Source organism: Dendrobates tinctorius, unplaced genomic scaffold (genome assembly GCF_039654945.1).
Source record: "Dendrobates tinctorius isolate UK_male_01 unplaced genomic scaffold, ASM3965494v1 ptg000246l, whole genome shotgun sequence".
Taxonomy (NCBI): Eukaryota; Metazoa; Chordata; class Amphibia; order Anura; family Dendrobatidae; genus Dendrobates; species Dendrobates tinctorius.
In genome coordinates this window covers 3,177,814-3,203,518 of record NW_027361913.1, presented here as the reverse complement: position 1 = coordinate 3,203,518, position 25,705 = coordinate 3,177,814, and the positions used below count along the sequence as shown (strand labels likewise).

The window sequence follows — 25,705 nt, the reverse complement described above, 5'->3', positions numbered from 1 at the left end:
TCATGCTGCGATTTTTTCCGTGATGCGATTCCGCTGCGGAAAAAAGCGCAGCATTAGCACAGCATGTGTGGAATGCCATAGGAATGCATGGGGTGCGTCATGTACAAGATTTTTAAACGTTTTTGCAGCGCTTTCGCGCTGAAAATCGTGGCAAAAACGCTTAAAATTCGCATTGTGGGCACACAGCCTTATAAAGACATTACTATACATCTGGAAAAACTAACACTGTTGCAAAACCATTTGATAACATTACAGACAGGCAGTGGGGACACTTCTATACCCAGCAAAATTGGCTGGAATTGAGATCGAATGCCATGTCGTGTTTGGAGAGCACCTGATGTGCCTAAACAGTGGAAACCCCCTACAAGTGACCCCATTTTGGAAACTAGACCCCCTAAGGAACTCATTTAGATGTGTGGTGAGCATTTTGAACCCCCAAGTGCTTCACAGAAGGTTATACCGTAGAGCCCTTAAAATAAAAAAATCATTTTTTTACACAAAAATGATATTTTTGTCCCCAATTTTTTATTTTTCCAAGGGTAATGTCACGGGGCAGTAGGGAAAAAAGCAGGAGACGTGGAACCTGGACCCCTGAACTGCCCCTCAGGCTAAGGGGGTGCCCTGACTCTCCTTAACTTGGGGGTACACTTGAAGGTAGTGAGGCCCAAGTCCCCGACCTGTCCCTATCTCCTGTTTAGCCCTGAGCTAAACCACCAACCCCCTCCCCAGGAGGTGAGACAGGGAATAAAGTGAATTGCACCCAATAATACACAAAGGAAAATAAAACAGACACCACGGGGTTAAAGCAACTAAAACCCAAAACTTAGCTTTGTTCTGCTGCAAAAGCTCCAAGCAACAGAAAAAGGATCTGAACAGCATCCAGCAGCAACTCCACTGCTCCAGATAAGCTGAACCCCCTCTCCACCAGGTAGGTCCACACTTCAACAAGGTTGGATAGAAAATGAACAATATTACCCACAGTGACAACCTTTTATAGGAAGGAGGGGGGAGTAGTCATCACCTGTTGGTTAATTCACATGTGTAGTAATCCCAGCGGCCACTGGGGGCAAAACTAGCACCAAAAACAACTACAGTTGTAGTAAACTCCAGCGGCCACCGGGGGGAAAAGGTTTCTATAAGAATCCACATTCTGCCATGGCTCCAAAAATGGACCGTGACAGGTAAGAGGAGAAATTTGATGCCAAAAGTTGTTGTGAAACTTGTCCTGAGTAGGCTGATACCCCATATGTGGGGGTAAATCACTGTTTGGGCGCATGGCAGAGCTTGGAAGGGAAGGAGCACAGTTTGACTTTTTTAACGCAGAATTGGCTGGAATTGAGAACAGACGCCATGTCGCATTTGGAGAGCCCCTGATGTGCCTAGATAGTGGAAACCCCCAATTCTAACTCCAACCCTAACCCCAGCGCACCCCTAAACCTAATCCGAACCCTAGCCCTAACCCAAGCCCTAACTGTAGCCCTAACCCTAACGGCAAAATGGAAATAATTTCATTTTTTTAAATCTACAGTATAGTGGGTTTTTATGTTAGGCAGCTGTCGAACGCTAAAAGACGCTTTTTATTGCAAAAAATAGTTTTTGCATCACCACATTTTGAGCGCTATAATTTTTCCATATTTTGACCCACAGAGTCATGTGAGATCTTATTTTTTGAGGGGCAAGTTGACGTTTTAATTAGTACCATTTTCAGGCACATGACATTTTTTGCTCGCTTTTTATTCTGATTTTTGGGACGCAGAACGAATGAAAACCAGCAATTCATGAATTTCTTTTGGGGGGGGGCGTTTACACTGTTCCGTGTGTGGTAAAATTGATAAAGCGGTTTTATTCTTCGGGTCAGTACGATTACAGCGATACCTCATTTATATTTTTTTTATGTTTTGTCGGTTTTATACAATAAAAACAATTTTATATAAAAAAATAATTATTTTTGCATCGCTTTATTCTGAGAGCTATAACTTTTTAAATTTTTGCTGATGACACTGTATAGTGGCTCGTTTTTTGCGGGACAAGACGTTTTCAGCGGTGCCATTTTTTTATATCCGTCTTTTTGATCGTGTGTTATTGCACTTTTTGTTCGGCGGTATGATCATAAAGCATTGTTTTTTGCCTTTTTTTTGAAGCAGTTCATTAAAGGGGTTAACTAGTGGGGCAGCTTTATAGGACAGGTCGTTACGGACGCGGCGATACTAAATATGTGTACTTTTTTGCTTTTTTTGTTTTTTTTATTTACATAAAGAAATTTATTACATTGTTCTGGGGGGGATATTGCTATATAATGTCAGACCGCTGATCTGACACTTTGCACAGCACTGTGTCAGATCAGCGATCTGACAGGCAGTGCAGGCGGCTTCTCAGCGCCTGCTCTCAGCAGGCACTGAGAAGTCACCTCCCTGCAGGACCTGGAAGGCCTCCGTGGCCATCTTGGATCCAGGGGGCTTGCAGGGAGGAGGCCCTCGGAACAACGCGAGCACATCACGTTGTTCCGAGGGTCTCAGGAAAGCATGCAGGGACCCCCCTCCCTGGGCGATGCTTCCCTATGCCCCCAGAACACAGCTATCATGTTTGATCGCAGTGTGCCGGGGGTTAATGTGCCAGAAATGGTCCGTGACTGCTCCTGACACATAGTGCCAGGAGTCAGCTGTGATAATCAGCTGACACCTGGCCCCGATCAGCTGCGTTCCCCCCGTGAGCGCGGCTGATGGCATATGACGTACTATACCATCCATGGGCACATGGACGGTATAGAACGTCAAATGTCAGGAAGGGGTTAAACCAATTATTTGGTGAAATTGGTAAGCTATCAACTTAAAAGACGGCAATTTGTGAAGATAACCAAGGATGAATTTAACTTGCATCAATGTGAGAGACAAAAGTTGACATTAAACCTCATCACCTGCGTGATTTGCTAGAACGTGGCATGAGTTTGTTTATTGCGAGACTGACCAGACGATAGCTGATGTTACAACAAAGCCACTTCCAAAAGCCAAATTTGAAGAATTCAGAACCATTATGGAACTAACAGGATAAGTATTTGTTGAGTGGGGGGCGTTGGAATAATGCTTATTGTATATATAGCATCAACTACTCTTTACTACTGTTTAATAGTGTCTGTCTCCAGCAGTGGTGTTACACTTGTGCTCAAAAGTTTACCTACCCTGGCAGAATTTTTGCTTTATGCTTTATTGGCCTGTTTTCAGAGAATATGAATGATAATGCCAAAACTTTTTCTCCACTCATGGTTAGTGGTTGGTTGAAGCCATTTATTGCCAAACTACTGTGTTTTCTCTCTTTAAATCATAATGACTTTGGTGCGCATGCTCTGTCAGGGTATTTCCTTTCATAATTCTTTGATATTTGTCAATGAATAATAATTACTCACTTTTGTTTGGAAATCATCCCAAATTGTTGAATTCTCTTTCCTTTGTTTATGATCTTCAAAACTTTTTCTGAGTTGTTCTGTTACATAAGGATCTATCTAGAACACAAAATACAAAGATTGAGCAGATTACCGAGTACATTAATGCATGACTGGTTGAAATAAGGTAAAGTCAGAGGGTACAAAATTGTGTCGTGATTCAGGAGCTTTATAGAGGAACTTTTACCAAATTTTTCATGTTGAACTGGACATACAATGTTATAGTGGTTGCAGAGCCGTATAAAGTGCGTTTTTCTTTTGTTTTTTATTAAATTTCACCTTTCTTTGCTGAGATGTTCTCAATCAAAGTATTGGCACATAATGAGTTAACTCTTTCAGAGGACAAGTGGGCGTTATCAGTTAGTTTTCACTAGGGGCGTGTACATTTTCTGCTTGTATGAGTTGCCTAACCATAAACAGGCAGCAACATTCTTTCAGATAAGGTCAATGTGGGGAGGGGCAGGACAACTTAGTTTAGCTGCCATACTGCAAACCTCTCTATTAGCTCGCCTCCTCTTAACTTCTTCATGACATTCATCGTACATGTATGGCGCAGCAGGAAGAGCATTCCCGCAAACCTGCTGTGCATGCATGGCTGGATGATTGTGTCTGCTCACTTGCAATGCCAACGTGATCATCAACAAGTGTCATTGATTATTATAGCTGACACCCTGCATTAACACCCCCAATTGGTGCTAATGTAGCTTACTAGCAGGTGCATAGGTTGCAGTGATGAGCAGGAGGCAGATCAAGTGTTAATGGGTGTTTTTTATGTAACAAGAGGAAAAAAGATAACAAGCTTTCTCCATGCAGGGAGTTGATATGTACAAGATGCACAGCAGTATAGCGCGGGCAGATTTGTGAAGGAGCAGTATAATGCACTGACAGCCTGACTTCACCTATTGACAACGGTAAACAACAAAATTGCTAATGGCGGGGAAGGAAAAATGTAGCGTTCAACTTATCAGACTCTGTCCGTAGGGAGGTGGTTGGAAGATCCCATGGTGGCGCCGCAGATGGCGCGTCACGTTGAGGAAGCGGTCCTGGATGTACCGGAGGCACTGTCTCTTGGTGGCAGCGAAGAGTTTGGGAACTTTTGGTGAGCCGCTGTATGTCCGGATACCAGTGGCTGTTGTTGCAGTGGATGAGGAGGAGGATCCGGTTTCAAGGCAGCAGCCACGGCTGTAGAGTTGCAATCTCTGACAGGGGCTGTGCACTCTGAGCTGTCAGCGGTCAAGCGTGGTCCAGTACGGTCAGCGTTTCCTGCCTGCAGTCACGTTGGGTCGGTTTCCGGTAGCAGTAAGTGGTCACTGGAGCTGTTGCTGGATGCAGGATAGTACACACTCAAGCGTAGTCTGCCGTCTGTTGGATTGAGGGAGCAAACCTTCACCTGCCGCAGCTCCTGTCTTCCTGAAAAAAGCCCCGTGTTCTCAAGGACAGCCCCTTTTATAACAGACCTGCCCTTGGCAGCAGGGGTCATAGGTCTCTCCCAGTCAGGTTCTCTGTCCCCCTGCAACACTAGTGGCAGCCCCAATGGTTCCGGCCGAGAGATACTGCTGCCTCTATTGTTCCGGTCCTTCCTCCCACACTAATGCCGATCACGGACATGTAACCCCTCTGATGCCACTGTCAATAGCGACATCAGCATCAGTCATTGTGCAGAGGGAGGGATCTGCCTGTCTGCTCTGATTGACACATGCTGATGGTCTCCATGGCGACCCCAGACCGAAAGATGGCTGTGGGGTCACCCATATACGGTGGTCTGTAAGCTCTTGCCTTGAGCAGGAGCTGATACCCCTCCTCATTGAGTGCGATTCACTGATCTAATGACCTGCAATGCCAAAGCATTTCAGAGTATTAGGTCAGCGATCAGGGCAGAGAAAGTTGACGCCTTTTGGAGGGACTTGCTAAAAAATCTTTGAATATTTGCAAAAATAGTTAATAAGATCACAAAATAAAGAAAAAAAAAAGAAAAATAAACCAATAAATACATATACTAATGTATATGTATTTATACGCCTCCCGAAAAAGGTAGCGAAACGCGCATTGGGGCGTCAGGCACGGGGATCTCGCTACTTGAATTTGCTAAGTGAGTACAGATTCAATATTCTAAAGTCGCCATGCTACTATTCTCATTGCACTAATTGCACAATTTGTATGCTGCTATATACTGTGAGTACAGAATTTAATATTCCAAAGTTTGCCATGCTGCTATTCGTAATGCACTAATGGCACAATTTGGTCATAGCACTTATTGCACTTTAATGGAAATTTTTCTGATTGACACTTGTCAGGTTGCAAATGAGAGTTTCTAATTTTTCTTGATAGATACAATTTAGTAGATGGTGTATTCTCCCCCCCCCTTTATCTGGGATTAAAGAGGTGTACTACTTAGCAAGTTATTGGACTAGTTATTGGTCCTAACTAGAGTTGAGCGAAATGGGTCGAAACAATTCAAAAGTCGCCGACTTTTGGCAAAGTCGGGTTTCATGAAACGAAACCCGACCCTAGGATGAGGTCGGCCACGAGGTCGGCGACTTACGCGCCAAAGTCGCGTTTCAAAAGTTTGTTTTGCGCTCTTTTTCAGCCAATCAGGATCCACGGACACTGTGGGCAACGTGATGACATAGGCACGGGTCACCACCATCTTTCAGAAGGGCATGCAAGTGATTGGCTTGCTTTGGTGGGCGTCACAGGGGGTATAAAAGGGCGTGCATGCCGACCGCCATCTTACTTCTGTCGATCTTAGTATAGGGAGAGGTTGCTGCTGATTCTGTAGGGAGAGCGTTAGGCAGGGAAGAAGACAAAAAAACTGCTTCTGCTGCTAGCGATTTGGCCTGCACAACACACAAGTCACTGTGTGTGCAGTGCAAGGGGAGGCTATATTGTGGTGTATCAGTGGTGTTGGTTGTTGGGCTGCCTTCTAAGGCTTCCTGACACGCTGGCATTGCTGTTTACCCACTGCTCCGCAAACTGCTTTTTTAAAAGCAATCCAATCTCCCTTATCCTCTCGTCACTTTGGTCACAGGCAGCTGTGCCATCGAGCGTGTCACATAGCGCTCAGATATCAGTGGGCCGCACACAATCCACAAGTGTCCAGTGTCCAAAAGTGTACGCAGAGATTCAAAATCTCCATTATCCTCTCGTCACTTTGGTCACAGGCAGCTGTGCCATCGAGCATGTCACATAGCGCTCAGATATCAGTGGGCCGCACACAATCCACAAGTGTCCAGTGTCCAAAAGTGTACGCAGAGATTCAAAATCTCCATTATCCTCTCGTCACTTTGGTCACAGGCAGCTGTGCCATCGAGCGTGTCACATAGCGCTCAGATATCTGTGGGCCGCACACAATCCACAAGTGTCCAGTGTCCAAAAGTGTACGCAGAGATTCAAAATCTCCATTATCCTCTCGTCACTTTGGTCACAGGCAGCTGTGCCATCGAGCGTGTCACATAGCGCTCAGATATCAGTGGGCCGCACACAATCCACAAGTGTCCAGTGTCCAAAAGTGTACGCAGAGATTCAAAATCTCCATTATCCTCTCGTCACTTTGGTCACAGGCAGCTGTGCCATCGAGCGTGTCACATAGCGCTCAGATATCAGTGGGCCGCACACAATCCACAAGTGTCCAGTGTCCAAAAGTGTACGCAGAGATTCAAAATCTCCATTATCCTCTCGTCACTTTGGTCACAGGCAGCTGTGCCATCGAGCGTGTCACATAGCGCTCAGATATCAGTGGGCCGCACACAATCCACAAGTGTCCAGTGTCCAAATGTGTACGCAGAGATTCAAAATCTCCATTATCCTCTCGTCACTTTGGTCACAGGCAGCTGTGCCATCGAGCGTGTCACATAGCGCTCAGATATCAGTGGGCCGCACACAATCCACAAGTGTCCAGTGTCCAAAAGTGTACGCAGAGATTCAAAATCTCCATTATCCTCTCGTCACTTTGGTCACAGGCAGCTGTGCCATCGAGCGTGTCACATAGCGCTCAGATATCAGTGGGCCGCACACAATCCACAAGTGTCCAGTGTCCAAAAGTGTACGCAGAGATTCAAAATCTCCATTATCCTCTCGTCACTTTGGTCACAGGCAGCTGTGCCATCGAGCGTGTCACATAGCGCTCAGATATCAGTGGGCCGCACACAATCCACAAGTGTCCAGTGTCCAAAAGTGTACGCAGAGATTCAAAATCTCCATTATCCTCTCGTCACTTTGGTCACAGGCAGCTGTGCCATCGAGCGTGTCACATAGCGCTCAGATATCAGTGGGCCGCACACAATCCACAAGTGTCCACTGTCCACAAGTGTACGCAGAGATTCAAAATCTCCATTATCCTCTCGTCACTTTGGTCACAGGCAGCTGTGCCATCGAGCGTGTCACATAGCGCTCAGATATCAGTGGGCCGCACACAATCCACAAGTGTCCACTGTCCACAAGTGTACGCAGAGATTCAAAATCTCCATTATCCTCTCGTCACTTTGGTCACAGGCAGCTGTGCCATCGAGCGTGTCACATAGCGCTCAGATATCAGTGGGCCGCACACAATCCACAAGTGTCCACTGTCCACAAGTGTACGCAGAGATTCAAAATCTCCATTATCCTCTCGTCACTTTGGTCACAGGCAGCTGTGCCATCGAGCGTGTCACATAGCGCTCAGATATCAGTGGGCCGCACACAACCCACAAGTGTCCAGTGTCCAAAAGTGTACGCAGAGATTCAAAATCTCCATTATCCTCTCGTCACTTTGGTCACAGGCAGCTGTGCCATCGAGCGTGTCACATAGCGCTCAGATATCAGTGGGCTGCACACAATCCACAAGTGTCCACTGTCCACAAGTGTACGCAGAGATTCAAAATCTCCATTATCCTCTCGTCACTTTGGTCACAGGCAGCTGTGCCATCGAGAGTGTCACATAGCGCTCATATATCAGTGGGCCGCACACAATCCACAAGTGTCCAGTGTCCAAAAGTGTACGCAGAGATTCAAAATCTCCATTATCCTCTCGTCACTTTGGTCACAGGCAGCTGTGCCATCGAGCGTGTCACATAGCGCTCAGATATCAGTGGGCCGCACACAATCCACAAGTGTCCAGTGTCCAAAAGTACGCAGAGATTCAAAATCTCCATTATCCTCTCGTCACTTTGGTCACAGGCAGCTGTGCCATCGAGCGTGTCACATAGCACTCAGATATCAGTGGGCCGCACACAATCCACAAGTGTCCACTGTCCACAAGTGTACGCAGAGATTCAAAATCTCCATTATCCTCTCGTCACTTTGGTCACAGGCAGCTGTGCCATCGAGCGTGTCACATAGCGCTCAGATATCAGTGGGCCGCACACAATCCACAAGTGTCCAGTGTCCAAAAGTGTACGCAGAGATTCAAAATCTCCATTATCCTCTCGTCACTTTGGTCACAGGCAGCTGTGCCATCGAGCGTGTCACATAGCGCTCAGATATCAGTGGGCCGCACACAATCCACAAGTGTCCAGTGTCCAAAAGTGTACGCAGAGATTCAAAATCTCCATTATCCTCTCGTCACTTTGGTCACAGGCAGCTGTGCCATCGAGCGTGTCACATAGCGCTCAGATATCAGTGGGCCGCACACAATCCACAAGTGTCCACTGTCCACAAGTGTACGCAGAGATTCAAAATCTCCATTATCCTCTCGTCACTTTGGTCACAGGCAGCTGTGCCATCGAGCGTGTCACATAGCGCTCAGATATCAGTGGGCCGCACACAATCCACAAGTGTCCAGTGTCCAAATGTGTACGCAGAGATTCAAAATCTCCATTATCCTCTCGTCACTTTGGTCACAGGCAGCTGTGCCATCGAGCGTGTCACATAGCGCTCAGATATCAGTGGGCCGCACACAATCCACAAGTGTCCAGTGTCCAAAAGTGTACGCAGAGATTCAAAATCTCCATTATCCTCTCGTCACTTTGGTCACAGGCAGCTGTGCCATCGAGCGTGTCACATAGCGCTCAGATATCAGTGGGCCGCACACAATCCACAAGTGTCCAGTGTCCAAAAGTGTACGCAGAGATTCAAAATCTCCATTATCCTCTCGTCACTTTGGTCACAGGCAGCTGTGCCATCGAGCGTGTCACATAGCGCTCAGATATCAGTGGGCCGCACACAATCCACAAGTGTCCACTGTCCACAAGTGTACGCAGAGATTCAAAATCTCCATTATCCTCTCGTCACTTTGGTCACAGGCAGCTGTGCCATCGAGCGTGTCACATAGCACTCAGATATCAGTGGGCCGCACACAATCCACAAGTGTCCACTGTCCACAAGTGTACGCAGAGATTCAAAATCTCCATTATCCTCTCGTCACTTTGGTCACAGGCAGCTGTGCCATCGAGCGTGTCACATAGCGCTCAGATATCAGTGGGCCGCACACAATCCACAAGTGTCCACTGTCCACAAGTGTACGCAGAGATTCAAAATCTCCATTATCCTCTCGTCACTTTGGTCACAGGCAGCTGTGCCATCGAGCGTGTCACATAGCGCTCAGATATCAGTGGGCCGCACACAATCCACAAGTGTCCAGTGTCCAAAAGTGTACGCAGAGATTCAAAATCTCCATTATCCTCTCGTCACTTTGGTCACAGGCAGCTGTGCCATCGAGCGTGTCACATAGCGCTCAGATATCAGTGGGTTGCACACAATCCACAAGTGTCCACTGTCCACAAGTGTACGCAGAGATTCAAAATCTCCATTATCCTCTCGTCACTTTGGTCACAGGCAGCTGTGCCATCGAGAGTGTCACATAGCGCTCAGATATCAGTGGGCCGCACACAATCCACAAGTGTCCAGTGTCCAAAAGTGTACGCAGAGATTCAAAATCTCCATTATCCTCTCGTCACTTTGGTCACAGGCAGCTGTGCCATCGAGCGTGTCACATAGCGCTCAGATATCAGTGGGCCGCACACAATCCACAAGTGTCCAGTGTCCAAAAGTGTACGCAGAGATTCAAAATCTCCATTATCCTCTCGTCACTTTGGTCACAGGCAGCTGTGCCATCGAGCGTGTCACATAGCGCTCAGATATCAGTGGGCCGCACACAATCCACAAGTGTCCAGTGTCCAAAAGTGTACGCAGAGATTCAAAATCTCCATTATCCTCTCGTCACTTTGGTCACAGGCAGCTGTGCCATCGAGCGTGTCATATAGCGCTCAGATATCAGTGGGCCGCACACAATCCACAAGTGTCCAGTGTCCAAATGTGTACGCAGAGATTCAAAATCTCCATTATCCTCTCGTCACTTTGGTCACAGGCAGCTGTGCCATCGAGCGTGTCACATAGCGCTCAGATATCAGTGGGCCGCACACAATCCACAAGTGTCCAGTGTCCAAAAGTGTACGCAGAGATTCAAAATCTCCATTATCCTCTCGTCACTTTGGTCACAGGCAGCTGTGCCATCGAGCGTGTCACATAGCGCTCAGATATCAGTGGGCCGCACACAATCCACAAGTGTCCAGTGTCCAAAAGTGTACGCAGAGATTCAAAATCTCCATTATCCTCTCGTCACTTTGGTCACAGGCAGCTGTGCCATCGAGCGTGTCACATAGCGCTCAGATATCAGTGGGCCGCACACAATCCACAAGTGTCCAGTGTCCAAAAGTGTACGCAGAGATTCAAAATCTCCATTATCCTCTCGTCACTTTGGTCACAGGCAGCTGTGCCATCGAGCGTGTCACATAGCGCTCAGATATCAGTGGGCCGCACACAATCCACAAGTGTCCACTGTCCACAAGTGTACGCAGAGATTCAAAATCTCCATTATCCTCTCGTCACTTTGGTCACAGGCAGCTGTGCCATCGAGCGTGTCACATAGCGCTCAGATATCAGTGGGCCGCACACAATCCACAAGTGTCCACTGTCCACAAGTGTACGCAGAGATTCAAAATCTCCATTATCCTCTCGTCACTTTGGTCACAGGCAGCTGTGCCATCGAGCGTGTCACATAGCGCTCAGATATCAGTGGGCTGCACACAATCCACAAGTGTCCACTGTCCACAAGTGTACGCAGAGATTCAAAATCTCCATTATCCTCTCGTCACTTTGGTCACAGGCAGCTGTGCCATCGAGCGTGTCACATAGCGCTCAGATATCAGTGGGCCGCACACAATCCACAAGTGTCCAGTGTCCAAAAGTGTACGCAGAGATTCAAAATCTCCATTATCCTCTCGTCACTTTGGTCACAGGCAGCTGTGCCATCGAGCGTGTCACATAGCGCTCAGATATCAGTGGGCCGCACACAATCCACAAGTGTCCAGTGTCCAAAAGTGTACGCAGAGATTCAAAATCTCCATTATCCTCTCGTCACTTTGGTCACAGGCAGCTGTGCCATCGAGCGTGTCACATAGCGCTCAGATATCAGTGGGCCGCACACAATCCACAAGTGTCCAGTGTCCAAAAGTGTACGCAGAGATTCAAAATCTCCATTATCCTCTCGTCACTTTGGTCACAGGCAGCTGTGCCATCGAGCGTGTCACATAGCGCTCAGATATCAGTGGGCCGCACACAATCCACAAGTGTCCAGTGTCCAAAAGTGTACGCAGAGATTCAAAATCTCCATTATCCTCTCGTCACTTTGGTCACAGGCAGCTGTGCCATCGAGCGTGTCACATAGCGCTCAGATATCAGTGGGCCGCACACAATCCACAAGTGTCCACTGTCCACAAGTGTACGCAGAGATTCAAAATCTCCATTATCCTCTCGCCACTTTGGTCACAGGCAGCTGTGCCATCGAGCGTGTCACATAGCGCTCAGATATCAGTGGGCCGCACACAATTCACAAGTGTCCACTGTCCACAAGTGTGTGCAGAAATTCTAAAACTCCCCTGTCCTATAGACACCTTGTACCTTGTTTTACATTACTATATAGTTTGTTGGATTTTGTCTACATTTCTACCAAAAATGAGGAAGGCTGGTGGAAGAGGCCGTGGAATTGGGCGGGGGTTGGCAGCTGGTAATGATGGTGTTGGTGGTGGATCTGATGGTAGTGGCAAGAGCAAAATAGGACCAAATGCAGGAGGTGCTGACCCTGCGTCATCGTCTGTCTACATAAGGCCTCGAACGCTTAGTTTTCTAGGAGTTGGCAAACCGCTTTTAAAGGCAGAGCATCAGGAAAAAGTTTTGTCTTACATTGCTGACTCAGCCTCCAGCTCTATCGCCTCCTCTTCTTCAGTTGTAAAAAGTAAAAGCACTGAGTCGTCATTGGAGGCTCATGTTCATGAACCACACCTTTCCTTGTGTCCTTCACCCCAACCAAGATTGAAGGATGACGCAGGCCATACTACTGATTACTCCATGGAGCTGTTTTCACATACCATGCCTGGATTATCAAGTCAAATGGTGAATTACCCAGGCCAAGATGAATCTGACATGGAGTGCACTGATGCACAGCCACTGATGGATGATTCTGCTGGTACATTCACTCAGAGCACTACATTGTCCTCGCAGTGTACAGAGCCAGATTTTGACCCTGATGAGACTCAGGTGCCCCTTCCCGCACACTATACCACCATACACGGTGACACAGAGAAAGGTGCACATGACATAGAAGAGGAGGTGATGGATGACCCAGTTGTTGACCCAGATTGGCATCCATTGGGGGAAGAGGGTGCTGCTTCCAATAGCTCAGATGAGGAGCATCCACAGCAGACATCGACATCGCAACAGCTGTTATCTGGCAGGCCCGGAGCACTCCAAAGACAGGTTCCAAACATCAAAAGAGTTGCTGGACAGCTTGTCCAGAGGGTCAAAAGATCACAGCGTGCTAGGCCGCAAAATGTCTGCCAAAGTAGGAAGAGTGCAGTGTGGCACTTTTTTGAACAAAATCCTCATGATCAGGCCAAGGTTATCTGTAAGAAGTGCGCAAAGACCTTTAGCCGAGGGAAAAATCTGAAAAATTTGAATACCAGTTGCATGCTTAGACATTTAACCAGCATGCACTTGCAAGCGTGGACACAACACCAAACCTCAAGTGCCACATGTGCAACTGATCACAACGAAGGTAGTCAGCAACGCTACATTGTTTCCCCCACTGTAAGCACACCGGTTAGCACAGCAGCAAATGTTGAGGTGTCGTTGCAAGGCCACAGCAGTCAGGGAATCCCACTGTTATATCAACGAAAGACTGATTCTAGGCCATCAGAAAGAACACCAACTCCATCACCATCATCAACCCTCTCTCAGTCCGCCCTGTCCACCGCTACTTCCACCATATGCAGCTCTCAAGTCCAGCTCACCCTCCCAGACACTATGAGTAGGTCAAGAAAGTACTCAGTCTCTCATCCGCGTACACTGGGTTTGAACGCCCACATTGCCAAACTAATCTCGTTTGAGATGATGCCCTTTCGGTTGGTGGAAAGCACAGCTTTCCGCGAACTCATGGCCTATGCAGTACCACGCTATGACCTACCCAGTCGCCACTTCTTCTCTCGCAAAGCCATCCCAGCCCTCCACCATCATGTGAAAGACCGCATTGTCCATGCACTCAAGCAGTCAGTGAGCGGAAAGGTGCACCTCACAACTGATGCATGGTCCAGTCGGCATGGCCAGGGCCGTTACGTGTCCATCACTGCGCACTGGGTTAATGTGATGGATGCAGGGTCCACAGGGGACAGCGGTGGTGGGACAGTGCTGCCTAGCCCACGGTCTAGGAAACAGTTGGCTGTAGGCGTTCGACCCTCCTCCTCCTCCAGAAGCGACAGCTCGTCCACAGAGCGCAGTCGTACGAGCACTCCATCTGCAGCTGCCACTGTTGCACACGATGTGTCCCCCTATAGAGCAGCTAGTGGAAAGCGTCAGCAGGCTGTGTTGCAGATGATGTGTTTGGGCGACAGACACACCGCCGAGGTGCTTGCCGAGTACTTGAAGCGACAAACTGAGTCATGGCTGGGCAGTGTACATCTTGAGGCAGGCAAGGTAGTTAGTGATAACGGCCGTAATTTTGTGGCAGCCATAGCCCTTTCAAAACTCAGCCACATACCTTGCTTGGCTCACACCTTGAACCTGGTGGTGCAGTGCTTCCTCAAAAATTATCCGGAGTTAACAGCCCTGCTCCAGAAGGTGCGAAGACTGTGCGCGCACATCCGCCGGTCGCCTGTACACTCCGTTCGTATGCAGAAGCTGCAGCGATTGCTCCACCTTCCCAACCACCGCCTCATTATCGACATTGCAACAAGGTGGAACTCCACCCTGCACATGGTGGAGCGGCTGTGCGAGCAGAGGCAGGCCATAATGCATTTGTGGGAGGATACACGGCCAGGCACTTTGAGAGCAGACATGGAGTTGACAGGCGTGCAGTGGTCGAAGCTGAAAGACCTTTGTAAAGTCCTTCAGTGTTTTGAGGAATGCACACGGCTGGTAAGCGCAGACGACGCCATCCTAAGCATGAGCATCCCACTTATGCGTCTGCTCATGCAAACTTTGACGCACCTTAAGGAGCAGGCGTCTGCAGCCAATGTTGATGAGGAGGAAGAGGAGGAGGGAATCCTTGATGACATTCAGCCATTGTCTGCTCAGGGACCTCTCCTGGACGAGGTGGAGGAAGAAGAGGAGGAGGAGGATGATGGGGATGATTACTTAGGGGAGGAGGATGCATCTCGTGGGGCAAGTGAAAATGTTGGCGTGGCAAGGTCTGGTACAGGGTTTGTGCGTGACTGGAGGGATGTGGATTTGCCAGAAAGTGCTCCTCCACCCAGCACTCGCAGTGCATCATTGACACCGGGAACATTGGCCCACATGTCAGATTATGCCTTGCGGATCCTAAAAAGGGACCCCCGCATTGCCAAAATGATGAACGATGACGACTACTGGTTGGCCAGCATCCTGGATCCACGCTATAAAGGCAAATTACAAAACATCATGCCACAGGAGAACCTTGACCTAATATTGGCTAATAAACAAGCAGCTCTGGTAAATCGGTTGCTTGAGGCATTCCCAGCACACAGCAGCGGTGATGGTTCTCACACGAGTCGTACGTGCCGGGGGCAGCTTGGCAGAGGTGTTCGTGGTGCACACAGCAGAAGTGACGTTGGAGACAGGGGTTTCATGACAATGTTGTGAACTGATTTTTCAAATACCGCTCACACAACTGGTAATACTGCATCGATGGAAAGTGACAGGAGACAGCAGTTGTCAACTATGGTTACAAACTACTTTTCCTCCCATATCGATGTTCTCCCACACAGGTCATTCCCCTTTGACTATTGGGCCGCTAAACTGGACACCTGGCCTGAATTGGCCCAATATGCCTTACAGGAGCTCGCTTGCCCAGCTGCAAGTGTGCTATCGGAAAGAGTCTTCAGTGCAGCTGGATCAATCCTGACAGAAAAAAGGACCCGTCTGTCAACCCAAAATGTGGATGATCTAACCTTCATTAAAATGAACCACGCATGGGTTTCCAAGGATTTTGTCCCACCTTCCCCTGATGACACATAGGGTGACAGAAAAATGGCTTGCTTTGGTCCACCTCTTCCTGGTACTTCACCTATTTCGCCTTTTGCATCAGTTGAATGTCCAACATCAACATATGCCACTTTCTAAAACTCCCTAACTGTGCTGCCTCCCCCCCCCCATGGCCAGGGTCACCACCTAGCGCACGACACCGTGCGAGTGCCGTTGCCCTGGACAGGTGGGTAGGCCGACTCTTGGGCACGGGCACTGGCACAGTGTCCCTCATAGTGCAATCAAGTGTCTCTGACGGTGGTGGTGCACACCCGCCATCAGACACACCGCTGTACTATGAGGGGCCCAGTGCCAGTACCGACGCCCACGAGTGTGCCCCCCTTGCTTGGCCAGGGCCCCAGCATTTGCAATCTTTACCTCTCCCTGCTCCTCCGCTGTGTAATCTGGGCCGTCAAATCCATACTGTGCCTGACACCGTCTGAGCCTGCCTCATGCTGTATAGACATATATTTTGAATGTGTACGCTATCCATACATGTTATCCGGGGATACGGTACCCCTTCTAACCTTTGTGCAATGACGTGCAATCCATACTGGGCCTAACACCGTCTGAGCCTGCCTCATGCTGTATAGACATATATTTTGAATGTGTACGCTATCCACACATGTTATCCGGGGATACGGTACCCCTTCTAACCTTTGTGCAATGACGTGCAATCCATACTGGGCCTAACACCGTCTGAGCCTGCCTCATGCTGTATAGACATATATTTTGAATGTGTACGCTATCCATACATGTTATCCGGGGATACGGTACCCTTTCTAACCTTTGTGCAATGACGTGCAATCCATACTGGGCCTAACACCGTCTGAGCCTGCCTCATGCTGTATAGACATATATTTTGAATGTGTACGCTATCCATACATGTTATCCGGGGATACGGTACCCTTTCTAACCTTTGTGCAATGACGTGCAATCCATACTGGGCCTAACACCGTCTGAGCCTGCCTCATGCTGTATAGACATATATTTTGAATGTGTACGCTATCCATACATGTTATCCGGGGATACGGTACCCCTTCTAACCTTTGTGCAATGACGTGCAATCCATACTGGGCCTAACACCGTCTGAGCCTGCCTCATGCTGTATAGACATATATTTTGAATGTGTACGCTATCCATACATGTTATCCGGGGATACGGTACCCCTTCTAACCTTTGTGCAATGACGTGCAATCCATACTGGGCCTAACACCGTCTGAGCCTGCCTCATGCTGTATAGACATATATTTTGAATGTGTACGCTATCCATACATGTTATCCGGGGATACGGTACCCTTTCTAACCTTTGTGCAATGACGTGCAATCCATACTGGGCCTAACACCGTCTGAGCCTGCCTCATGCTGTATAGACATATATTTTGAATGTGTACGCTATCCATACATGTTATCCGGGGATACGGTACCCCTTCTAACCTTTGTGCAATGACGTGCAATCCATACTGGGCCTAACACCGTCTGAGCCTGCCTCATGCTGTATAGACATATATTTTGAATGTGTACGCTATCCATACATGTTATCCGGGGATACGGTACCCCTTCTAACCTTTGTGCAATGACGTGCAATCCATACTGGGCCTAACACCGTCTGAGCCTGCCTCATGCTGTATAGACATATATTTTGAATGTGTACGCTATCCATACATGTTATCCGGGGATACGGTACCCCTTCTAACCTTTGTGCAATGACGTGCAATCCATACTGGGCCTAATACCGTCTGAGCCTGCCTCATGCTGTATAGCCATATATTTTGAATGTGTACGCTATCCATACATGTTATCCAGGGATACGGTACCCTTTCTAACCTTTGTGCAATGACGTGCAATCCATACTGGGCCTAACACCGTCTGAGCCTGCCTCATGCTGTATAGACATATATTTTGAATGTGTACGCTATCCATACATGTTATCCGGGGATACGGTACCCCTTCTAACCTTTGTGCAATGACGTGCAATCCATACTGGGCCTAACACCGTCTGAGCCTGCCTCATGCTGTATAGACATATATTTTGAATGTGTACGCTATCCATACATGTTATCCAGGGATACGGTACCCTTTCTAACCTTTGTGCAATGACGTGCAATCCATACTGGGCCTAACACCGTCTGAGCCTGCCTCATGCTGTGTAGACATATATTTTGAATGTGTACGCTATCCATACATGTTATCCGGGGATACGGTACCCCTTCTAACCTTTGTGCAATGACGTGCAATCCATACTGGGCCTAACACCGTCTGAGCCTGCCTCATGCTGTATAGACATATATTTTGAATGTGTACGCTATCCATACATGTTATCCGGGGATACGGTACCCTTTCTAACCTTTGTGCAATCACGTGCAATCCATACTGGGCGTGAGAACGGCTGGCGAGCTGTTAAGCAAGCTACAGCACCTGTCCAGACAAGTACAGGGATTCCCTAGCGAGGAGACTTATTTGATTGTTTTCTATGTTGGGACAGCAATTTTTGGGGAGCACTATACTCTGGAGAATGATAGATGGGGCCCACCATACACTGGAACATTCCAAAGGTGGACATCAGACACTGGAGCAGCATTTACAGGGCCCATTATACACTAGAGCATTAGAAATGGAGCCCATTATGTTTGGAGCATTATTTGGGCCCATAAGACAGTGGAGCTTCATCCATGGGGACCAACATATACTGTAGCATTATGTGGAGCTCATCATATACTGTTTCAAACATTATATGGGACCAATGATTTTGTATGGAGAAATAGATGGGCCTCGTCATGAGATGTAAAAAGTGAGGTATTTTTCATTGTACTATACCGCTATTTCTCTGCCGTATCGGAGCATGATGAGTTGTGGTATGTGTTAAAGGGGCGCTCTTTCGACCAGGGCACATGAAAACCTGCAGCCAGCCCTCCCCCCCCACAAATTTAGCCAAATAACCCCCATTTTTCAGTGCGTAACTTGTATTGTGAAGTTAATTAAGGTTGACAAGCTTAAGTAAGAAGAATTGATGCTTTTGGCATTCAAATGGGCAATGTAGGTGTGTTTCCTGTCCTCCTCTCACTGCCGACTTTTATTCCCCATTGACTTACATTGGGTTTCGTGTTTCGGGACGACCTCGACTTTTCCCTATAATCGGACGATCTTGCTCGACCCGACTTTTGGAAAAGTCGGGTTTCACGAAACGAAACGCGACCCTAAAAAAGCAAAAGTCGCTCAACTCTAGTCCTAACTGATTAGGGGAATTTGTGTGGATAATTAACATTCTTGTATCCTCAATCTATGAAACTGTCACGCGAGATAACCTCTTCAGTCAACACTGAAAAACTTTTTCATCATATCGCCATAGAAAATGTCATCTTGAGCTGTCTCCTCAGACTCCTCAGCATTCCTCTCTGCCCTCAGACTAAAGTGGGTTGGAGCTTTGGCACAATGTTCCCTGACCGGAGGGCAGAGAAGAGAGTTAATAGCTTCAGGTTATTATGATTGTGTGAATACATATTAATATGTAATTGTTTTGTTATTTAAAGGGAAATTTGGATAATGCTATTAGCCTGTAGATACAGGGCTAATCTGCAGGTTAATAGTGTTGTGAAGGTGCCTGACCGCTGCACTGAAGGTGCACTGAAAGTTCGGCCTATACCTGCAGGTTAATAGTGTTACCTGATCGGAAAGGCTCCCTTTAACATATGTAATAAAATATTATTGTATTATTGTGCTACAGTATATTATTTTTTTTTTGGGGGGGTTATTATTTTTTTCTATTTTATTAGATAGATAGAGAGATAGCTATGTCCTAAAATCAATAGATATATGGAGAGATCTGTTATAAGATGCATTATTTTTTTTACATAATTTGTCTCCCAAGAGCCTTGGGGGACACATTTCTTTTTTTCTTTACTATACATATTTTCCACTGTGAGGCATCTCTAGGACAGGGCTGGCGTTTGGACCAGGCAGATGCCTGGGGCCCCCACCTACAAAGGGGGCCCCCTGCATCTGCAGTCCATTTATGAAGTGCCCAGAAGGTGTACAGCAGTGAATAATGCTGTGCATTGCTCTGGAGTCTTGGAGTGTCTCTCGCAAAGCCCTTGAGCCCCCTGTCTCTTTCTCCCTGCAGTCAGGTTAAAAGTTGAGAGTGAGGAGGAGAGGCCGATTACAGCACAGTGACAGCCAGGAAGATGCCTGAAGCTCTGTATGTCTCCTCCTGAGTCCTGATCATGGCTGCTCCTAGCACTGTCCTGAGAATTGATATACCTAAGTGAAGCCGCAGAACCTGGTAAAAGAAGCAGTAACAGGTCAGAGTGCAGTGATTTACTCACTGTGGTCCGGAGCTCTGTGCTGATTGCTGCAGGATCAGTATTCACAGTCACATACAGCAGCGATCAGCATCAGCTCTGACCACAATCACTAATCACTGCTTGTAATGTGACAGGGCGACCTCCTGTCACTACTGTCTGGATGACACAAGACAGGGATATTGTCTGCTGAATTAGGGGATTTATGATATAGAAATAAAAGAATTTCCATGTGAAATGATAAGGGTAAACCCATACACATATATATAGTACAGGTGTGCATAGGAATCAGTGCTTTTGGTGCATTTTTTTTGCACCCAAAGTTGGCTCTCTTGGCAGTAAAAACATTGCTTTCAAAACACCCATTTTTTAGGGTATGTGCAGACGATCCGAAAATGGCAGCACTTTGGACGCAGCAGACATGTGCTCCATCTAAAGTGCTGCCATCTGTTGAACGCAGGTGATTCCGCGTGTGGTCACTGAACCGTGCAGAATCACCATACCCAATACATCGTAGGGGTGAGATTTCTCTTGCGGAGACTTGCATCTATGCAAGATAAATTGACATGCTGTGGTCTGGAGAGTCGTGCTGCATGTCCGTCTCTGCAGGTGAAGTGCGGGCGTATGTGCACGCATAGTGGACATGAAATTTCTAGAAATCCCATCCACTGTGCTGTAACATCTGGACGCTGTGGATGTACGCAGCATCCATAGTTTACTGATTGATTTTTTTTTGTATAGTATTCATTTTGTCTACAGTACATGTTTAATAAAGTTAGTTTTATTCACCAAAAACACAGCGAAAAACAGCATTGCGACATTTGCAGCTTTTCTAAAACTTTTTCATTGCTTTCTACGGGTGAAAAAAATTGCTGAAAGAAGTGACGCTGCAGATTTCAAAAAACGCTGCGGTTGTGAAATTCAGTCAGGAGAAAATAAAAGGGTGCGAGGAGATCTTTGAAAACCTCAGTCTCTGCTTGTGCTATAAAATGCTGTAAACTTCTTAAGAAAAAGCTGCAAAAATTCTGCATATGAAAGTGGCCAAGAGCGGCTTTTTAAAGTGCCAGCAAAACATATGAGATTTCCGAAATCTCCTGCATGCGCTTGTATTTTTTCTGACTGAATTTAAGAACTGCAGCACTTTTTAAATCTGCAGCGTGTCACTTCTTTCAGTGTGTTTTCACCCGTAGAAAGCAATGAAAGAATAAAAAAAGAAATCTGAAGATATTGCAAAGGCATTTTTCACTGCAATTTTTTAAGTGGTTTTGATGAATTAAGCTATTAAGTGTCGTTCACATGTTCAGTATTTGGTCAGGATTTCACATCAGTATTTGTAATGCAGAAACAGCAGTGGAACAATCAGAGGAAAAGTATAGTAGAAACACGGTACCCCTTCTGGATTTCTCACCCTCCTGGTTTTGACTTGCACATACTGATGTGAAATACTGACCGAATACTCAACGTTTGAACGTGGCCTTAAACATACTGGAGCAAAGCAAACATCCTCACTTTAAAAAAAGCTGAAAAAAGTGTAAAGAACACCAGAAAAAAAGCTGAAAAACAGGTGTTTTGAACACAACATTTTTACTGCCAATAGAACAGGTTTTGGCTACTGAAAAAAATGCATGTGAACATAGCCATAGCGCTTCAGAGTAAGACTATCTGTGGTGTTACATAGGACTTCACGTGACATCTACTACATTATCTGTTCTCCGAGAGTTATTACTGTTCTCTCTGGTGTTACATAGGATAAGGTCACAGTCATGTGACTAGTCACGTGAGCCGGGGAGGGCTTCTGTTCTGGAGTATGCTGTGTATAAAGGGAATTGTATGGCGATCGGTACACAGCCCCTTCTGAAATGACAGGTGGGCGTGGTGGCTGATTCGCAGTGCAGGAAAACTACAATCCCGGCTGGGATAGCGGGTGTTACTGTCCCGCTGGATCCAGGACAGTTGGGAGCCCTGCTGTGTTATCTGCAGTGTTAAAAAAAATAAGAGGGGGTTGGGGGACAACTCTTTGTGTGGCGCCCCTGAGGGTTCAGTCGCCACAGAGGTACTGCACCTCCTCCTCAGGTGTGGGACCCCACTATTCAGGTAAGGTGGAGACACCTGACCACACTCCAACACCTGCACTCCACACCACAAAGTAGTGTAGCAAAGCACCTTCGGTGGCTCCCTGCTTGGAGTGTAGCATAGCACCCCTTGGTGGCTCCCTGCTTGGAACACGAAACATGCTGGGAGTTGGGTGGAGTTTAGTTCGCACAAAAGAGCGGGAAGAGTTGAGTCAGTCAGTCAGTCTTTCATTCAGTCAATGAGTGAGGATGTAGAAGGACAGAGTGTAAGACAGAGAAGATCCCCGGGAGAGGGATGGGAGAAGGAAGTGCTGCAGCAGGACACAGTGATCTGGGTCTGCTGGCACAGGAAAGAGACTGAGAAAGGAAGCTTGATTCTCCATTGGGAAGAAGGATTAGCACGGAACGTGAGGAGAATAAGAGAACAAGGACCAGGGTTAGAGGAGAACCCTTTTCAAGTTCTAAGCGCAAGGTCGGGGTCCGGTCCCCGAGGTTGTATGGATACTAATGGTCCTGCAGCAGACACCGGAGGAATAGAAGTAGTGACCACTTTATTCCCACACAAGACTTGGGGGCACAACAGCAACATATTAGTGAGCCGGGACTCAGTAGCAAGGAGTCCCCGAAGCAGGCTACAGCTGTCTGCCGTACAAGTAGAGTTCATAGGAAGATCTGACAGGAGGAACTCCAGTGTAACTCAGTACTAGGAGTACTTCATTCAAAGGCGCTATAAGAGGAGACGTTCAGAAAAGGCACATATGTTGATGGAGTGTTGGAAAGGAGTACTTCATCTTGCCTGGAAGTTGGCTGAGCTACTGACCCGGAGGACACGGCGCGGATGCGGGCACCTGTACCTGCAACAGACTGTGAGTAAAGCTTTGGAACTACATGCCCTGGTGTCCTCCACTTATTCCTGCGCCAACCTGCCCAGCACTGCTACATCCCTTGCGCCTGACACTATACCATCTAAGTGTCACTTCTCCTACACTGCCCTGGGACAACAGCCCTGCCTGTGGAGGGCTATAACATCACTGCTGCACCACACCATCTGTCCCAGAGGATCTGTCTGCAGCGTCGGCTTACATCTCTATTGCCGAACACCACAGGTGGCGTCACAAATCACTTATAAACTTTCACCACCATAAACACACTGAAACAACCCCCCTTTGTAATGGAGCCCCAGGGCCACGGACCGGGTCACTGCAGCTGTGCCAACCCCCGTTGAGAAGATCAACCGGCCCGGTACCGAGTACCCCACGGCCCTGGCATGTGAGGGCGCTCCATTTGTCTTGGGGCTTGGGCCCCCAATCTTTTGTGACCCTAGCAACGCTCCTGTGTAATGCTAATAGTGGCAGACCCGTTGGCTGATATAAGGCCCCTGAATATGGGGCCACAGTGCCAGCACAGTCCCCTCTGCCACCTGTATCCACATCCTGCTCATGTAATGTAACCTAAATGTGTGATTTTACAATGTTAGCATTTGGGGCCCCACTTTAAACTTTTGCTTAGGGCCCCACTTTGTCTAAAACCGGCCCAGCTCTAGGAGCCTCAGTTATATGTAATAAATTGAATGAAAAACCACTAGCATAGCTGATCTTGATAAGCTAGAACCCAGCAGCTTGGTATGAGGCAGAAACCCAGTGATCTTGTGACCACTTGGTCAGATAGGCTTCCATTTGACACATTTAGCTCACTGAGCTCTCTGTGTCTGCAGGATAGAAGACATAGTGGTGATAAGCAGCTTATTTCTTTTCCAGGGGTTCTCAGCGCTAAGCAGTGTGGGACATGTTGCTCACTGCCCGGGACAGAGGGAGAAAGAGCTGAATCCAGGACTGTCCTACTGGATCTGGGACGGTTGGTATCTATAGATACAATACACAATAAGATACATAATTGCGCCTATTGACCATGAATGGAATATAAATTGATAGACTAACACACATGCATTGCTATGCATCAGGATTAATTGATATTCCATTTAGGGTCTATGGTTCAATTAGAATATTATTGTGTACTCAAAGAGGAGATCCCAAAAGGGAAAAAAAAACAACAAAAAAAACACCTGGTTCCCGCGCTGCTATACTTCAACCCTCAAATGGAGGAAATCCAGTCGATTCTAGGAGTAGGTTCCAATATCAATGCTTTATTTCATGGTACATACAAAGACAACGCGTTTCGAGGTCCATTCCATGACCTCTTCCTCGGGTCGGATGTACAAGGATGAAGACAAATCAAAGTTTAACGGTTTATATCATACCGGGGTTAATTACCTTGCTGCTCACAAAGAGGAAGCTGTGGGGTGGAGTAACCAAATGCAAATACATAAACATTTCATTATAAAACGAACCAATATTAAAAGACACAATAACTTACTCCCCATAAATCACAAATTGGACTAGATTAAAAAGAAAAAACTAAATTTTTTTTTTTTAATTTTTAAAGAAAAAAAAGCAAAAAAACTTCTCTTACCAGAATCAAACCTATAAGGTTGTGGGGACTAAAAGTATGTATGTGAACTAAAATCATCCACTTTAACTAGTAGTGCTATAGGCACACTATTATATTGGACTAAAAAGAGCCATCTATTTAAGATAAAAGGTGAGCATTATATACACAGAAAACCAAGACCGTGAATAACCAGACTGGTTTTCCACTTACAGTACTAACATAATAAGTCAGGAAACCTTTTCAGAGTGACCGAAAAATAAACGCATCTGAGAAGAAATTTCACTTGAAAATATCGCACACCTCATTGAGGCCATTTGGATTTATGGTATTCAACCTATAAATCCAGTAGATTTCTCTTCTACACAAAGCCTGGAATCTGTTAGGGGTATTAGAATCAACCCGGTCAATAGGTAAAAACCGCAAACCTGAAAAATCCTGTCCATGTATGATAGCGCAGTGTCTGGACAGGCCGTGCTTCATAAAGCCTTTTTTGACATTGTGACGATGTGCATTAATTCTCTTTCTTAATGTTTGTGTTGTCCGCCCTATATACTGCTTATTGCAGCTGCACTGTATCAAATAAATGACTCGCAGGACAACCTTTCACGTATGGGAAAGGATTCATTGATGGAGGTAGAGCTGAAAGAGGGCATATTATGAGTGATGCCTTTACAACAATGGCATTTCAATTTCCCACACCGAAACACTCCAACATTACTAGTTATTTTAGTATTCACAGAGGGATTCAGGGTTTTTTCCTTCAAACGACTGGGGGCTAATATATTTCTGATCGTGGGAGCCCTCCTATAGGTGACCCTGGGGTTCTCAGGCAAGAACTTCCCCAAAACGGGATCACTGCGGAGGATGTGCCAATTCTGCCTTAATACATTTTTCATTTGTTTGTGGCACTTATTAAATGTAGTTAAAAAATTAAACGAGCAGTGCCCATCCTCTTGGCTCTTTTTCTTTGTAAGCAGCGTTTCCTG

The 25,705-nt window shown here is 46.9% G+C and overlaps 1 protein-coding gene and 1 long non-coding RNA gene across 3 annotated transcripts in view; one reads left to right on the top strand and one right to left on the bottom strand.

Moving 5' to 3' along the window:
• Positions 1-25,705, bottom strand: part of CD53 (CD53 molecule) — a 145,321-nt gene that overhangs the window by 88,047 nt on the left and 31,569 nt on the right. For both annotated transcript variants that reach the window (XM_073557268.1, XM_073557267.1), the window contains exon 5: positions 3,401-3,496. In XM_073557268.1, the coding sequence (XP_073413369.1) occupies positions 3,401-3,496 (96 nt within the window). The remainder of the gene's footprint in view (positions 1-3,400; positions 3,497-25,705) is intronic.
• LOC141063206 (uncharacterized) overlaps positions 1-25,705 on the top strand; it is a 118,975-nt gene that overhangs the window by 92,137 nt on the left and 1,133 nt on the right. The window lies entirely within an intron of this gene.